This window comes from Oculina patagonica, chromosome 4 (genome assembly GCF_052425735.1).
Source record: "Oculina patagonica isolate OP01 chromosome 4, crgOcupat, whole genome shotgun sequence".
Lineage (NCBI taxonomy): Eukaryota > Metazoa > Cnidaria > Anthozoa > Scleractinia > Oculinidae > Oculina > Oculina patagonica.
Genome location: NC_135761.1, coordinates 46,907,106 through 46,925,737, shown reverse-complemented (window position 1 = coordinate 46,925,737; position 18,632 = coordinate 46,907,106). Strand labels below are relative to the sequence as shown.

Here is an 18,632-nt window from a genome sequence, read left to right as displayed (position 1 = left end):
CAGCGCCCAGGCCAGGGCTCGAACCCAGGACATTCGACTCGGGGTTGAGCGTGCTAATGATTAGGCCACAATGCCTTTCCCTGTGAGAGTGTAGACCAGGGAAAAATGTGGTCAACAGACAGGCCCAGGGGGGGGGGGGAGTACTCCCACATGTGGCCTATATAGGTATGTGCCGCCCGATAGGGTAGGGTTTTTGAGGTTCTCAGTCCTTAAATAGGTATCATTTTTGCTCCTTTTGACAATGTGTTCCCAGTGTGATCCTTAGATAGGGTACCTAAATTTTATTAGCTAAAATAAACGCCCAGCTAAACGAAAAAAAGGTATCTTAAAACGTAATTTTCTGTTCAGGTATTAGTAAAGCGATTTTATAAAGATTCGTGTCTTGCCGTGCGCGGGTTAGCCGTTATTTGGGTCGTCACGGAATGCTTCCCCTCCCCTTGAATAGGGTGTCATTTTTCGGTTTTGGGCCTTAAAAAGGGTATCAATTTTCGCTTTCTTTATCCTTAAATAGGGTCAGGGTTTAAGAACCTTGGCGGCACACCCCTATCCGAAATTTATGGGAGTACCCCCCCCCCGAGCAGACAGGTGATGGGAATAAAAGCAACATCATGTAGCTGATATTTTATTGATGCAAATCAAAATTCTCACAGCTCAGAGCAAAACAAATAGTTGTTAGTGAGTTAGGAGGATTTATTACTCAAACTCAGAGCGGAGGAGATTAAAAGATATTCTCATTTGTCTGAATAATAGCAGTGAACTTTCTGTTTAATTTTTTCATTACTTTTGTTATTGCTCTAGTTGTAACCATTATCATTGTTTTGTGGACTATCTATATTATACCTCGGATATTGCGTTTCTAGCTTTCTGATTGGTTCACTGAATCCCGGTTATCAGCTCGTATACCTATGTTTGACCTTATATGGGAAATGAGTGCGGCAAGTGCCGCTCAGCGTAATTTTTTTCTGCGGGAAGCGACAGTTCCATCAGAAAAATGGTTGAAAACAGCAAATTTGGCGAGCTTTATGAACAAGAAATAATCAGCGGTGCCTGCAAAAACCACAGAAATGCCATAGTGAAATTAACTACGCACAACAAGAGCGAGTGAATAAAGTAGAAAAGCAGCAAATAATTTACGAAAGAACGGCAAACTGACACAGTTTCATTCATTGTACGTCATAAAATTAGGCTCAGCACTTCTGTAAAGTTTGTTACCTTTAAATCTTGGTCTTGTCCTTTTATACGTCAATAAACCTGTTCCACTTTGAGCCCAATTTCGCTTCAAAAAATATAGCAGTCTTGATGACAGCCGTGGAGCCGTAAATTACAAGTACAATGTAAACACTTGCTTCGTTCTACTTGCACAAGACGTGTAGTTTCCAGAAAAGCTTTTGCTTCGGATCATCCCGTAAATCTGAACTGTTGTCTAATGTCACAATTTCCAGGATAAATAGACGACTTTAGAGGAGATTATTGGATGAAAATCTTGGGAAGAAAACTCTCTCGCTCGCTTTCCTCGTATGTTTCATTCTCATGAAGTGAACACCACGCCACAAATTTTCTCGCCTCCTTATACTATCACTTCGTTTACATTAAACTGAAATGTCCAGTCGATTTAAACTTAAAGAATAATTTAATAAAACAATTATTCTATTCGCCCTTGTTGGATACGAGTCGTTATAGCCAACTCGGCGCTTCGCGCCTCGTTGACTATTTACCACCTCGTATCCAACGCGGGCTCATAGAATAATTGTTATGTACACCTTGTTCATTTCACACTGGAGATGGCGGATGTATCTGCCTAAACATGTTTGTAAAACTCTAGAGTGTCGTGTTTTTGTCAAATTTTTTATTCTCATTTGATAAATTTACCATGTTCACAGGTACAAGATGCACAAGTAGCCATGAAGCTCTACACACTGCATAGGAAACAATGGGAAAGACAGCTAAAAGAAGCTAAATTCAAGTATTCAAAGAAAGAACATGCAAATAAACAAGTGGAAAAAAGTCATGATAGATAGCAGCAGAGTGCCACAGGATTGGTTCACAAGTGTCTGCCACAGGACTACCAAGCCCTTTCGGTTTGGTTTCCTGTGCAAGAACCAGCTGAACCAGCAGTTTTGCTTGGTTGCATGGCTTATCCCCATGACAACAAGCTTACGTTGCACCTTTCCGAGTGTTGTGTAATCTGTGACAATAAGTATCAAGAGACTGCTGTGGCTATCGTTTCTTTAAACATACACACATGTTAATTTTAAATTCCATATATAATAAAATATACATAAATTTTAAAACGGGAGTTCGGAGGTTAGCCCTATTGATAAAACTCCCCTAAAAAAATTTAAACATACTAAAAAAGATTAAAAGATTACAGTTTAAATTATATTAAACATAAATGAAAGGTTAAAAATGTATTTAAAAAGTTAAAACTTTAAAATTGATTTAAGTCTAGATTTAAAAAAAGTCGAGATCTTCCGCTTCGACAATATCCTTCGGTAAACTGTTCCATTCCCTAATTACTCTGATAAAAAAAGAATGTTTATATGAGTGATTTGCTCTGGTTGCGTAGCCTGCGAAAACAGCCGCCTCTCACGCTCCGATCCGCTTGCTGCGTCTGTTTTCGCAGGCTACTGGTTGCCTGGACTTTTGCGAATTCAAAATATTCATCCAAATCCAGATGAGACGAACCAAACACTATCTTAGAGCATTCCACTAGTGAGAAATATGTCTTGCGAGTGGACAAGAATGGCCAATTTAAAATATTACATCGCTCCTCGTAGGACATGTCGCCTCTTTTCTGCCTGAGAGCTAATCTCGACGCACGTCTTTGCACACTCTCAATTTCCACCCAATCGCATGGATATCTTTGACAATGTAGGGGCTCCACTCTGGTGCGGCGTACTCTAAGAGAGGTCCAGCCAGTGAGTTGTACAGCAGCGAAAACGTTTTTGTATTCGCTTCTCCAACGGTCCGTTTTATAAGCGCAAGGACCTTATTGGCCTTGTTCACCACGGTTCTGTTTTGTTCACTCCAGTTGAGGTCTTAAAATCTTTTGACATCCTTTAATCGACTCTAAAGCCGTACCTATTCTATAGTCTGTAGTCGATTTTTCACGGGAATGCGTTGTACGCATTGCTCGACACTTTTCCTCATTTAAACGTAGTTTTCATGTTTTGCCCAGTTGCCAAGGTTATCAAGATCAGTTTGAAGGGTTTGTACATCAAGGGCCGGGTTACGGAGTTCTCTATAAATCTTTGTACCATCCGCATATAATTTAATCTTGGAAGAAACACAATCCTTTATATTATAGGGTCTTTCTGTAGGTACAACATGCAGATGACATTGTTACCTCATGGTAATGACGTTAAGTTATGACCTTGAATTTCCTCACTCACTCGCTCCATTCTGATATTAAACCGCAATTAATTAATGCATTAAACGGTAAATGTGCTGACAGAAACGTTCTTAAAACGCATTTCAGCACATGCTAATCAAAAACAAATTATTCTCCAGCCTCAGTCTCTCTCTTACAGGGAGCGAAGTTGATTACCGTATTTACTCGAATAAGCGCCTCCCCCGAATAAGCGCCGCATTTGGGACAAAAAAGTTAATAAGCGCCGCAGTAACGATGAGGCGCTTGTTCGAAGAATTCCGAAAAACTAAAAATAGCACTACAAAGCAACTCTGAAACAGCCTCGGAAATTCCTTTCCATCAAAAGCAATGTTTTATAGTTCAAGTTATTATGTTTTACCGTTGCCCATTATTTTTTTCTATCCAAAAATAGCCTTCTTTGAGTTACTGTAGAATTTTTGTCTAGGTGACATTGTTTGTGGAGTCCAAGTTTTAAATAAGCGCCGCACTTGAGGCGCGAAAAATTTAATAAGCGCTGCGGCGCTATTCGAGTAAATACGGTATTCACAAAAGAAATTTCCCAAGTGCGAAAGACGATCAAAGATCACTTTATTCTGGTGGTAAAAAAATAGAATTCGCGCTACGAAACCTGAGAGCACAAGCTATCAATGACCCATTCACGCAACTCCCATGAAAAGAAAACTATGTTCAGAAACAAATGAAGTGAGATTATGACATTACTGATAGCAGGTATGAGATACATGCAAATACGCTTGCCATGTGACGTGTTTTAGGTACTATTTCAAAAACGAGTGCGAGGGTTTCATCAGGTTTCCAAACGCGAGAAAACTTTTGCGGCCGAGTGGTTTTATTGTTTTAGAGCGTTTGGAAACCTGGTGAAACCCGAAGCACGAGTTTTTGAAATTACTTGTCCAACAAAGAAAATTAGATAATTTTTCTATGTAATTAGCAGTGCCTATTCGGACAGGTTTGTTTTCCTTTGTTATATTTTTACAATGGAACTCGATCATGTCACATACTTGCTAGGTTATCCAATTGTTGGCTTTGTCAAGGCTATCTGACACCCACTTGTTAGATTTTCACAACTTTCTGTAATAATTATTGATTGTATATCTCCCACTTCGTTGGTTGTTTGATCGAAACGAACGCTCTGCTTAGTACTTTGCTTCGCCGTGGCGAATAGATTTAGACAAGGAGAGTTCTGCACAGAAAGGGCCCGGTTCCAAAGTGTAGCCTCTGCAAAAACAAATGGGCGGCTTCATTTTTTGGAACGGCATAGAGCGGTGGACGTTGAAAGTGCTAACGTTGGAACCACGTGGCTTCTTCAAAGAAAGTAAAACTAATGGGAAGAGATAGCATCGAACGAGAAAGCAGTCAATTCTTAGCGGACTTGAATAACTGTTCGATTCACTAACAAATAAGAAATGTGTGTAAGTTTCGTATGAAATGTTTGATGGTGAAATTTATTGTCTGCATCGGAAAAGCGATAAGGGCCTCTTCACATGAGCCCGGTTAACGGTTACCAGGACAGATTTTGACGTCTGTTCATATGGAAAGTTTTAGCCCGGTTGACGGGGATAAAATTCAAGAAACGAAACCAAAATTGCGACACATAAAGTTGCATCTTTTGCGACTATCGTAGCTTTATCGACCCTTTTAACTTTTTTTATAAAGCTAATTCGCATATTTCTAAAGTGGAAATAGAAACAAGGCAAAATTATGCCATTTTGACCGCCCAGTTACGAAAGGGAAGCTATTTTTTTAAAAAAAGTTGCGTCCCGGCGGCCATTTTGCCTTCGTTTCTTGAATTTTATCCCCGTCAACCGGGCTAAAATTTTCCATAATAACAGAGGTCAAAATCCGTCCTGGTAACTGAGACAGCTCGTACACCGGGCTCATGTGAAGAGGCCCTAAGTCGGTCCGTACTGTCCGTATAGGGGAAAAACTGTACTCTCGGTTTTGAGCACGGCCTACGGCCTCAAACGTAAGAACTCGGGCAGACTTTTTCCCTATACGGACCTTCCGGCCGGCAAATAACATATACTTCTTTCAGTATATTTAGAGCCAATGAATGTGTGGAAAATTTGCTTCTAAATACTCCAGCTGATATATCAAATCTCGCCTGATTCTGTGTTTTGGTAAAGTGGCGAAAATTTCCCAATTTTGTTTCGATATTTACGTCATTTTCATGGTCAACGCGCTAATCGCGAATAACTTTTGAGCAGTTATTGTATTATTTGCAGTGGTATCTCATTCATTTTTAAATAACAACAACCGTTCATTTCGGATACAACATTCAATTCGGTACCCGGGGGGGGGGGGGTACTCAAAAAAGTTTTGTACGGGGAGGCTCCGCCCCGAGCTCTTACCCCTTACTTTTTTATATACCATTTTGCCAGAAATTGTACCCCTTTCATATACTTATTAATGAAAAAAGGTACCCCTTTCATATACCTGAAAGTCATGGTATAGACTTAAAACATGACGTTTTCTTTTCATTTTCAAGTAGCGCTTAATAAATTGAAATAATACAGCCATAAATTGCATCTGTTCGAAATATTTTAATTAAAAGCCCTTTCAAAAACCTAAATGACAGATTTCTATACCCTTTCGTATACCTAAACTTGTGAAATCCCTACCCTTTTATATACCTGGAGCCTGAAAAAGGTACCCCTTTCGGGCGGAGCCTCCCCGTATAGGCCATTATAGGGAGTACCCCCCCCCCCGGGATTCGGTATTGAAATTTTTTACGTTATCCACTTTCAAAATAACAGTTTAAAATAAAGAAACGACAAACTTCAATTCATTTGATGAGTATCATTCTCTTTTATGATCCAGGACGTTGAAATCATTTTGTGATACACTCTACATTATCAATTATTTTTCATGGTATCTGTGATCCACGGGAGAAGGACTCGCACATCAGCCTGTCCATCGTACTTGCCAGGCAGAGCACAGCCCTTACTAGAAACCGTGCTGACAACCCCCTCTAAATACCACCGGCCGTTTCGTTCATTCACCACTGGTCCACCCGAGTCTCCGTGGCAATGCCCGTGTTCTTTTTGTGTAGCGGTGGTAAGGAACTCCGAGTTAGATATCTGAAAAGGAAGAAAACAAAAAATGTAATAGCCTTGACATGATTTGAGAGCCTCGTATAACAGAATGTACATAACAAAAAACCGTAAATTTCACAGATGTCTAAGTGAACGCTTTGCCAACAAATTATACAGAGTTGTATTGTTTGCGGCCGTAAACCTCCGCATATAAGTTGTCCAGGTGGAGAAGGGGGGTGGGAGAAGTCTGCGTTCGGTCCTAGTGGTCCATCAGGCTAGGCTTTTTCCGGTTTCTGTAGCATGAAGCGACTAGCGACTACGTGTTAAGTAAAGTGTCTTGCCCAAAATCATAACTCAGAGAGATGGCAGGAGGTACTTAGGTGTATTAGTGCCGGGGAGGACCATTTACAAGGTTCATTCCTTCTCAAAAATGCTTCCACAAAAACATTATACCTAAAGAGTCAGCGCAAATTTTTACGTCAGGAAAAGTCCTCAAATTTCAAATTCAAAAAGGATCTTTGTACCTCTCTTTCATTAATATGCTTGACTACCCCCCCTTTTTTTGGGATAAAATGAAACTGTTATATCTTAGCTCCAGTGTTCCAATATTTATTGAATTTTTCAATTCATACCCCGCTTGTCTTGTAATAGCACAATACTGCACCATAAAACCAACCAAGACGAAATGATTTTAAAAGCTGATTTTGGCTCAAGGCCATTTCGGTGTTCATTACATGATACCTACAGGAAATGACCCGCTGTTTGGAGGCACGGTGACAATCTCCAGCTCTTTTAACACGTCCGACCCTGAGCCTTCGTTGGAAGTCTTACCCCAGCCAGTTTGCCAGAGGACTGTTCCGACCGGCAGTTTTTTGGTGGACTCAGGCAAGCAGATAGTACCCACGTGCTCGTTTATAGTAGCGGGTTTGGTCAGTTTCATCAATGCAATGTCATAGTCTAATTCATCCGGGTCGTACTGAGGATGCATGATGAATTTACTGATTGAATAAACCTGCTCCTTCCCACTCTTTTTAAAACGAGTGTGTTGGCCAAGTCTGATAAAGGGAAAAAATTGGTAGAGAATATTGATGTTAATGATGACTGCTTTCATGGACACATGTTTCACGTCTCTTACATTAAATACAAATTTCCTTAATTTATGGACACTGATTAACATCTATAATGATGATGATCGTGACAACGGCTCTTTCAAGGTTGGCACTTTGTCTGAAGAAAGAGCACCCACCGTTTAAGCGTGAGCCGGACCAAGTCTATTATTACTGGGATAGCGAAATGACAGTTTAAAAAGAGCGCTTACAATGTCATGATCGTGATAAATAAAGAAACACGTTACTCACGTTATTTTGATGTCTGCAGCATTTTTACCTTCCAGGCAATGTGCAGCGGTGATCACCCACTGTGGAGTCAAAAGGGAACCGCCACAGCCGCCAACAATTTGCACCTGCCAGCGCCATTCTCCTGGACTGGCGTGTTGTCCACCCACGATTCTTTTGGACAATTTTACACCGCAATCAGTCAGCACTATCGGAGAAGAAAATCAAATCTTGAAAATCAGTTAGGTAATCAACCAACACTCTCCTGGGACTTGGCTTTACGAAATAAACTTGAGCAAACAGTATGGAGGAAGGAAAGATATGTGTCTGTTGATCGTACAACCATAAAATAAATCACTTAAATAAATCACTTTATTTAAAAGTCAATGTATTTAGCACTGCTGTGCTCATTGGGGACACTGTAAATAAAAAAACAAATATTGTAAATAGAGCAGAACCTTGTTAAAAATCCCAACTGGTCGAAGGATGTCAGTGTACATGTTTTGTTTCGCGCTCATACACTATGCATGAGTTACTTAATCGTAATAATTTTATGTAATGTTTAATAAATGAGCAGCAGTGTTTTATCAAGTTTAAAACACGAGGCGCAGCCGAGTGTTTTTGACTTGATAAAACACGAACTACGAATTTATTGAACGACTTCAGTAAAAATCTTCTGATGTAGATCAACTTATTCTTGCACTAATATTTAGATTTGGGGTTATTTTGGCCTAGAAAATTGGACGTAAAGTTTAGCCGTGTCTTTAACAGATATAAAGACACTCATTAAACATTAAATTCTTTTGTATTTTCTTTATGAATTATTAATGAGTTTTTTAAGATTGGTTAGTTGCATGAACACACGTAACCACCTATTGTATTTTGTCAGGTTTTGTGCACCGTCAACCACCAAAATAGCGAACAAAAAACAAAACCTACAATAAATGAAGATAAGATCCCCGCAGTTATAAACACAACTTAAGCAGTTTCGAAAAGTAAACCTGAAAAAAAATCAAGCTTCCCGGGACTTGAACCCTGACCTCTGCGCTACCGGTGCAGCGCTCTAACTAATTGAGCTAACAAGCCAACTAACAATTGAGCTAACAATACCCGGGAAAGACGAAGATGAAATAATGAATATATGAAATCATATATTTGAACTGCGGATGAAGAATAAATGAAGAGAAGATCCTCCTCCTTGTCTGCTTCCTTTATTCAGCTTAGGGCCTGTTTATATGGAGGAGAGTTGTCCCTGGTAGGAGTTCTACCCTCTCCCCCGAGCTATCTTTTGCCGAGCGTTTATATGAAAAAGTTATCCCTGTTGACGGAGCCAAAACTTGGCCCTCTCGGTTCAAAAGACTGGCGAGAGTTGTTTTGAAACATCTATTATGTCTGCCTTTTTTAAATAAGGAACGCTGAAACATCGACCACGACCATTTTTGGACAAATTTACCGCCGAATTCGATTTCAATGTATCTGCAATTTTGTTTTGGTCAACTGCAGCGTTTGCGCATGCTCTGTATGTGTCAGCTTGTCCCTGGTAGGCGAGGCGAAAATAACCAAACTGTTTATATGGAAAAAAGTTGGCTCGCTCCCAAGGGTCACCCTATTTTCAAAGCGAGTGACCCTCCACCCAGGGTCACCCTGCCCCCCGAGCCAACTTTGCAATTTCTCATATAAACAGTTCGCAGCTATTTATAAAGAAACGTATGAAAAGCTCTCTCGCCCGGGGTTGCTCGGTATGGAGGGTAACCCTCCTACCAGGGACAACTCTCCTCCATATAAACAGGCCCTTAGGAAGTGAAGAACGCGCCAACGATTTTGACGCCAAGAAAAACGCTCCTTTCCCGCTCGAGTTGTCTCAGGACATCCCCTTCCCTCCCTCCGCCCCGCCCCTCACCCCCCCTCCACCCCCAGTGTCTCTACGGTCGGTTGGTCGGTTGTACGCTAACCTTATAACCAATATTTTTTTGCTCCCTGGGCTTACCGAACTTTCTTAGGTATATAGGGCTGTGCTCGTGCGCGCCCTATACCTAAGAAAACTTGGTAAACCCATGGAGTCAAAATGCACGCACGAAATTTCCTAGGCAAACAGAATCGCTACTAGATGCAAAATTTGCCTTTAATATAGATGGACTAAAAAAGTTTGCGAGTATGTCATTTAAAGGACAAATGTGCAGACAAGAAGAAAATTATTAGGGAATAGAATAAGGAACATGAGCAGATTTAAACTTTCTTCTGGCACATCCCATAGAAAAATTGTACAAGGACTTCGACTAACTTTGTAAAAATACCAATATGAAGGAACAAAGAGCTAAATAAAGCAAAGATAGCAACTCACCCGCGCCATACACCTCCACTCTGAGACAATTCCATCTATGCCGCGCAGTTGGATTAAAGCGAATATATTTTGCAGATACTGGTTTTAACATGTGTTTGTCAGCTGTGTTACGCTCGCCGTTTCTGTGAAATACCTGTAAAAGTTACAAAATGCAAGTGATATTTATATTGCTAAGAAATATGGGTAGCAGTGAATAGGCATGAATAGATTGTGCCGGTAAATTCAGGAAAAGTTGCTTCACAATATACCCAAAAGTTGCTCAAATATCAAAAAGTTGCCACCATCATTTAGAAACGTTGCTTGCTCTCTAGAGTGAATTTTGCGTTTTCTAGAAATTGAAGCGCTTGCAGGTTAACTAAGAGTTGCCCCAGCGTCTGTGGCAACCTCAATAGGGTCAATGTCTGAATTATTTTCATTTTCCTCGTCTGAACTAAACTTCAAAGTTTGACACCTGAAACGCTGACGTTTGACGTCATTTGAAAATATGTTTTTAGCACGTGCGTACACAGGTAGATGCAATCGACGGTAAGTGACTCGCACTTCGGCAAATATTAAGATGGCCGGCGGTCAATCTCGAGCCCAGAGTCCATCTAGTCGGTCAGCGGTATGGGATGAACTCGTGTACCGGCGACCCTACCGCTGACCAACCGCTGACGGACCGCGGAGCCGGGAGACACTCTGGGCTCGAGATTGGCCGGCGGTAGGCTCTATGTTGGAGCGAGTAACCGCTGGATTTAAGCGCCCGTTAGATAGATAGCCGCTGTCCAGATTTCGTGGGCGAAAAGCAAGAGTTCTTTTATTTTCATTTTATTGTATATCGTTATTAATAAAATCAGTTTTGATAAAACCAGTTTTAATAAAATCCTTCGAAATGAAATTACCTTTTATGGTTTGGATCGGTTTTATATCAATTTGTTGCTCAAAAGTTGCCAAGGAAGGCAAAAGTTGCCCTAGGTTGCTGGTACTACAAAAAATTGCTAAAAACGCTTAAAGTTGCCGAGCCCAATCTATTTATGCCTAGCAGTGAGTTTGGTTGGGTTTACTATACAGGGGGCTTATAACCGTTTGGTAGACTGTTCTCCGAAAATCTATTGTTAATAATGTTATAAGAAAAAGATGGAGTGAAGGGCTTATACACGAGGGGCTTTATAAACCGACAGAATATTGTTCCGTTAGCAAACAGATGTGAGTGATTGATCATGAGAATTTAAAAGCAATCTAGTTTGGGGAATAATTCGCGGCACGAAAAATTGACTTTATCCCATACCTTCGACTTTGGGTAAAGGTGGCAAAGGCCGTTTTTGCCAAAACTTTGAGATACCTTTGATTGCATTGTGACAAAGGCCCTCTTTTATTTTGATCAAAGATTATACGCTTTTGATGCTTATCAAAGCTGAGACAAAGGAATAGTGAAATGCGACTTTGACTAGGGTCAAAGATGCCTTTGTCTCGCGTAAAATCTATTGCTAACTTTGACGAATCTCTGTCAAATCTCTGTCAAAGGCGATTTCAGTCAAAGGACTTGCTTACCTTTGACATCTGTGTCAAAGAGAGTCATCCATATTTGTCTCATCTTTGACGCGAGTGAAAAGTGAGCAAAGCAAACTTTTTATGCCGTACCCCTGCCGTACCAGGCTTTTAGATTCTTTGCATAAATGGCATAAATGGCGTCCAAACTTGAATAACAATACTTTGTACATCCTTAGAATCATTACATCACATCATCAAAGACAAAGGATTTTTCACGTGAATGTGAGGCTTAGGATGTATTAGAATTATTATTCAAATATAGACGCAATTTATGCAAAGGTCTATACGATATCCTTAAAGCTATCCAAATACCAGCACCAAAACCACCTTTTCTTATATTTAACCATTTCAATACATTGGTCTCACCATTTCATTGCCATTGTGTCTTTTGTCAAATTGCAATAAATCTCACCATTTCTTTTCCATTTGCGTCCTTATAAGTTGTCCAGTATTTTCCATCCTGCGAGTAAGACAGCTTAAATGCTACGACCCACTCGTTGTGGTGTCTTTCTCCCTGAGTACCAACACCACACACTTGAAAAAGCTGGCCAAGGTCAACCTGAAGCCATTCGTCGTTCCTGCTAGGCGTCCTCGCACACCATGCAATGCCTCTATTGAGTCGACCATTAGCGGGTGTGTATTCGGAGGAATAATAAGTAGATGCCGTCATCTGTTTATTAGGGATGATACTCGGACTGGCAACACCAACAGCATTACTGAAGCAGGTAGAGATTTCTATGTGTAATTAAAAAGGTCAGAAAATAGTGAGAATGGTTTCTCCGTGAGCGTCGAAAATAATAAAAAGTCAGCGCCCTTAACTTATCAAACGGAGTTGCAAGCAGTCAGAAGTTGAAACTGCTCACAAACTTACATTGAGTGGCAAAACGGACAACGAAGTTTTTTAAAAGGGCATTCATTTCAAGGCCACAGCAGGCGCTGCAATTCAGTACTTGACAGCCAATAGTCAACTAAAGTTATGTTGACTTGTGTTGTGTGGCCAAACATTAAAAAAAAACCCCGTCAACTTGCATGTACATTTGATTCCGATTAAAATGAGCGAAAGTTATCACAAGTCAACGCGAGTGCACGCAAATCCTAGTCAAAACCCAAACCGTTAATATGGATCGAACCAAAGAGGTTACGATTATTTCAGTAAAAGGAAATATGTGTAAAAAAGTGAAAATTATTAAAGAAGATAATACGGAAAATTTGTCGATTTGAACTTTCTTCTGACACTAAGCATAGAAAAGTTGCAACTGAAAATTCCAATAATGAAGAAATACACTTAATAAAGCAAAGATAGTAACTCACCCGTGCCATACACTTCCCCCCTGAGACAATTCCATCCATGCCGCTTAGTTGGATTAAATCGGACATATCTTGCATATATTGGTTTTAACATCTGGTAGTCAACTGTGTTTTTCTCGCCATATCTGCGAAATTCCTGTGAAGGTGAACATACAAAATCAAGTGATCTTTAAATTGGTAATAAAGATTAATCGCAGTCACAGCATCAAATTAAAGATCAAATGAACCAAAATTTGATATTTTTTAACCTTCATAAATCGTAGAGTAGCGGCTCGGGAAAATTGTCGGGAAATTCTCAGAAATAAAAATTGTGACGTCACAATTGGTGTTTGGTATGCTGGAAGATTTCGGGAAATTAAAAACCTTTCAGTTGTGAAGGCTACATAAGTGAAAAAACATGGTGTTTTTCGTAGAAATAAAAGTGTTCTAAGAATTCAAAATCCAAGCTAGTACGTTTAAGTTTCCGGAAAATGCGAGACTTAAAAAGAAAATCGTTACCAATGTCCTCACCAGTTAATAAGCTTCCACGTGCGCGTGTTTATTGCGGGTCAGTATAAAATTAAGCCTCTGAGTCTGAGGTTGTATTTATGTTGGATTTACAACCGTAAGTTTTGAGCGCTAAATATAATATGTACAAGCTAAATAAAACTTACGTCTTTGTGGCCAAAATATGAACCAAAGACAGGTTATAGAAACAAAACTGTGTCTGTGGGGACAGTCTGTAAACGCTCTGTATTTAATATTTAACAATGAATTTTCCTTCAGCTGAAAACGATAGGAATTTATTCATCGAAATTTTTACACCCGCGTGATGCTTTGGGCTTTAGAATTTACATTTAGAAATATCCTTCTTTGAGTTTAATTAAATTTCCGTCTACAAACTAATTTTGTATTTTCACTGTTGGCTCCCGAGTAGGAACAAAGCAATGATAAATGCTTAGCTTTTAGCCAAAACTTCGAATTACTTCGTGTTCATTCCTGTGCTGTGGTTTCGAGCCGCACACGTCATGATCACGGGCAAATCCAAGAAAATTGCATTTCAGTTGAGAGGTATAACAACAGCTGATGACGTTTGTCTCGGTCAGATGTTTGAAACATCATACCGTACTAAGCTCATAACTTTACTCTTTTAAACTTGATTCCATTGTAGTAACTATAACTACTGTTTTAATAATCATTCAGAATTTTTACACTTGTTTTTGTTGATGTTTTTTTTTTTACACTTGTTTTTGTTGGTGTTTTTAGAATCTTTATTCTCGATCAAAATTTTCAATTCTTCTTCAGCAACGGAGGAGAATCGCTCAGCCATATTATCAAAAGTTTGACAGCACTACACGGCCGAGGGGCTTGGAAACTAGGCGGACTTTGAACTCGACATGATAACCCAATATCTGCTGCAGATGTTGGGTTATCATGTCAAGTTTACATGCTACTGTATATTGACTGAATGCTCTCGACCAATCACATGTTTCAAAGTAATATAAATAGCTTGCTCGTGCGCACAACATCCCCTTACAGTAAAAACAGCTCAAGCGTTCCTATCAAGGGTGAATTAATGAATTTATTAATGGACATTTGATTTCATTCTTTCCTTAAATATTCCATTCTTGAATTGAATATTTGAATGTTCAAACCGCGACTCGACTCAAAACTCGAATGTTTATTTGATGGTTGTCTGGCTTAACGAGACCGGCACGTGGGAATTTGGCCGAAATTTGCGTAATCTTGGTAGCCGTGAAATGTCACACGTGATGTTTTCTCATCATTTTGTTCTTCGCTTGCTTTTCTCTCGACCCAGTGATAATATCAAAAGAGAGGCAAGACATTTTGGTGCACTGAAAAGGCACAAAAATACTACTGGCAGAAGGCAAAGTGGGAAAAATTGTCGTTGACCCATTTTATGCAAAGTAGGGAACCTTTTCAAATTCTCACGTGTCTGTCGCATGAAGCCAGACATTATGAAATGAACATTTGAATTTTGAATCGAGTCGCCGTTTGAACATTCAAGACCATTGAAATATTCAATTCAAGAATGGAATATTGAAGCAAAGAATGGAACCAAATTGCCATTAACGAATTCATTAATTCACCCTTGATAGGAACGCTCGAGCTGTTTTGACTGTAATATGTCAATAAGAGTAAGAGGGAGATGGCTTTCACACCAAGCGGTTGTAACCCGACATAGTGTAATTTAGCTAGCAGACGATTTGTCTTTAACCATTGGGGTACATGTAAGCCTTCAAGTTTGAGGTTTTTTTACGACGAAAACTATACGACCGTTCCCTAACGGTGTTAATATTTACGATATACGATATTCCAAGCGCTTTTCTATTCGTACTACACCGTAAACAACGCAAAGTTGTAACCGATTTCAACCATATATTTTGTACCATTTCCTTTCCATTTTTATCATTGTAAGTTATCCAGTATTTTCCATCCTGCGAGTAAGACAGCTTAAATGCCACGACCCATTCGCTGTAGTGCCTCGCTCCTTGAGTAGCAACACCACACACTTCAAAAATCTGTCCAAGGTCAACCTGAAGCCATTCGTCGGTCCTGCTAGGGGTCCTCGCACACCATGAGCCGCCTCTATTGAGGCGACCATTAGCGGGTTTGTATTGGGAGGAATAATAAGTAGATGCCGTCATCTGTTTATCAGGGATGATACTCGGATTGCCAACACCGACAGCATTATTGAAGCAGGCAGAGATTTCTGTGTGTAATTTAAAAGATTAGGTTAGAATATAGTGAGAATGGTGATATGTTGAGAGCATGCCACTAAAAGGAAAAATGTGTCAGTAAAAAGAAGCAAATTACAAAGAAAAATGTGACATAATTATAAAGTTATAAAACATCAACTAACTAAAAAAACAATTGAATTTGAAGAAATAAACAGCTAAATAGAGCAAAGATAATAACTTACGGTCGCCATACAACTCCACTCTAAGACAGTTCCGTCCACGCCGCTTTGTTGGATTAAAGCGGATATATCTTGCATTTATAGGTCTCAACGTGTGCTTGTCAACTCTGAAATCATCGCCAAATCTGCGAAATTCCTGTAAAAGTGTACATAGAAACCAAGTGCTGTTTATATTGGTAATAAAGATTAGTAGCAGTCGTAAAGCAGCAAATAAAAGTGTTTCTAGAGGAAGCAAGTTGCACAGATTCAGAGGATTTGCAAATATACGCAAGGAATTTGCAAAGTCTGGGAGATACTATCATACGGAGAGGTTATAACCGTTTGAAAATAAACTACCAGGAAACGACTTAAAGCCTGTGTTGAGCAAAATATTATAAATCTTTGTTAACAAACGCTTTTATCTGCTTATTTAATGGGTTTTACATAGAAACCAGGTGATGTTTATATTGATAAGTATCAGTCGTAAAGCATATTTACGGTATTATGGGGAGCAGTGGTGGCTCAGTGGTGAGAACGCTCGCCTCCCACCATTGTGATTTAGGTTCGATTCCCGGATCCGGCCTCATATGTGGGTTGAGTTTGTTGTTGGTTCTCGTCCTGCACCGAGGGTTTATTCTCCGGTTTTCCTCCCTCCACAAAAACTAACAATACTACATTCCAATTCGGTCTGGAATCGGTGGTACAGGAAGAGCCACTTTGTGGAAGATGTCACTGTAAATTTTCATTTAAATTTATTTACTATTTTTGGGTATTTCTTTTTAAAGTACAATGTTCTTCGAGGATCCAATGTTGACATGACAACAAACAAAAGTTTGATGGGAATGGCTTACACCCCGGTGGAGAGGGGGGATGCATATTTTGACGTAATTTTGTTTCGTTAATAATAATAATAATAATAATAAAGACTTTATTTAAAAATGAGGGTAACACTAAATAGCAAAGCTAACAAACCTGTGGCCCTCCCTAAAAATTACACTAGAATATTATAAAAACACTATATACATTGAAAATTGAATACGAATATGCATAATAGTAAACGATATATGAAGCTAAAAAGTTAAAACTATACAATAAAATGATGTAAAAGCTGCTGCTCCGAAAACACCCGATCTCTGAGAGATTCTTTAAAGGGCTTCGGCTGTTCGATTCGCCTTTTTGAGATAGGGAGAGCATTCCAAAGGCGGGTGGCAGAAACAGAAAAAGTGCGCCCGCCTTCTGTCTCCCTTCTGAATTTCGGGCAGCGCAAGTTAAAATAAGCGTAGCGAGTGCTTCTTTTGTTTGCTTGGCTATTTAACACAAGTTGGTCGCTTAAAAAGGTAGGGACGTTTCCAAAGATCCGTTTGTGGACTAGCGCGCATTTGTTTATATTACATTGTTCGTGTACTGGGATCCATCCCAGTCTATTAAAAAGTTCCACAGATGATGCACGCGGTTCTGCAAAGAGAATGACTCTGGCTGCGCGCTTCTGTAGTTTAAGAATTCTGTTTAGACATTCTTTGTTGCACACCGACCATACTATGCTACCATAATTTATAATAGGTTGTATTAAGGCGTTATAGTATTGTTTGCGTTGTGCTAACGGCAAAAACGATCTTATTTTTCTAAGAATTGCAATACGGGAGGCCACTTTTTTACATGTCTTTTCTACATGTTCGTTAAACGAAAGTTTGCTATCTATGTCAAGTCCAAGTAATGTTGCACTTGATACATTATCTAATGCTGTGGCGCCGTTTCCCGCCTTAACGCACAGTTCAACACCTGTCTTAGGAGCAAGGCGATTGCCAGTGATCATCAAGACCTTCGTCTTCTTCTCGTTTAACAAAAGCTTGTTCGCGTTCGCCCAGGACTCAATCTCCCCTACCGACGTATTGAGAGAGTCATTGAGAAGATGCAGATTGGCGACGTCAGCTGCGGCACAGACAGTGGTGTCATCAGCATATAGGTCTACTTGAGTTGAAACGTGTAGTGGCAAATCGTTTATGAACAATAGGAAGAATAGCGGTCCTAGTATAGATCCTTGTGGAACCCCGTAAGCCATATGCATTTCCGAAGAAACTTCACCGCCCACTTGTACCACCTGTTGCCTATTTGAGAGATATGAATGGCACCACACTAGCTCTTTGTTAATAACCCCATACACCTCTAACTTCCGTAGTAGCAGTTCATGGTCCACCATGTCAAATGCCTTGGTATAGTCCACAAGTACCATACCCGACACCTTATCATTGTCGAGATTGAATAGTAGTTCATCCACTATCTTGATCAGAGCTATTTCAGTACTATGATGTTTCCGGAAGCCAGATTGCCTGGAGTAGAGAAGGTTGTTGTCATTCAGATAAGTATACAAAGAATCGTGCATGTGCCGCTCAATGACCTTGGACAAGACTGGGAGAATCGAGATAGGACGGAAGTTGCTTGGATCAGTTCGATCACCCTTCTTGAATAGCGGAGTGACCTTAGCTAGCTTCCATCTTTGGGGGAACGTTCCGCTAGACAGTGATAAATTAGTCAACTTGGCTATACTCGGTGCAATAGCAGGAATTCGCAATACACGAGCACTAATCTTGTCAACTCCAGAAGCCTTGTTTGGGTTTATCTTCATTATTATGCGAGCAACCTGTGTACTAGTTATTTGAGGAGCCGAGAATACAACATCCGGGTCTTTCCGTGATTCCACAAAGCTCAACAGTTTCGAAAGACTAAAAGGTGCCTGAGCCATAGTACTCCTCAGTTTATCGGCAATCGTTGAGAAATACGTATGTTCCGAGATGTCCTT

At 40.0% G+C, this 18,632-nt stretch overlaps 3 protein-coding genes across 3 annotated transcripts in view; 2 read left to right on the top strand and 1 right to left on the bottom strand.

Annotated features, from left to right (window-relative positions):
- LOC144647943 (zinc metalloproteinase nas-6-like) overlaps window positions 1-1,924 on the top strand; it is an 11,294-nt gene extending 9,370 nt beyond the window's left edge. The window contains exon 6 of the mRNA XM_078507613.1: window positions 1,881-1,924. Within this exon, the coding sequence (XP_078363739.1) occupies window positions 1,881-1,924 (44 nt within the window). The remainder of the gene's footprint in view (window positions 1-1,880) is intronic.
- LOC144652486 (uncharacterized) overlaps window positions 1-18,632 on the top strand; it is a 93,474-nt gene that overhangs the window by 29,911 nt on the left and 44,931 nt on the right. The window lies entirely within an intron of this gene.
- Window positions 6,183-13,227, bottom strand: LOC144648783 (elastase-1-like). Its single transcript, XM_078508244.1, has 7 exons — window positions 13,185-13,227; window positions 12,940-13,072; window positions 12,041-12,363; window positions 10,099-10,231; window positions 7,782-7,965; window positions 7,169-7,478; window positions 6,183-6,468 (listed from the first exon to the last, which is right to left on the bottom strand). The coding sequence occupies exons 1-7, from the start codon at window positions 13,188-13,190 to the stop codon at window positions 6,244-6,246; spliced, it is 1,314 nt and encodes a 437-aa protein (XP_078364370.1). The 5' UTR covers window positions 13,191-13,227; the 3' UTR covers window positions 6,183-6,243.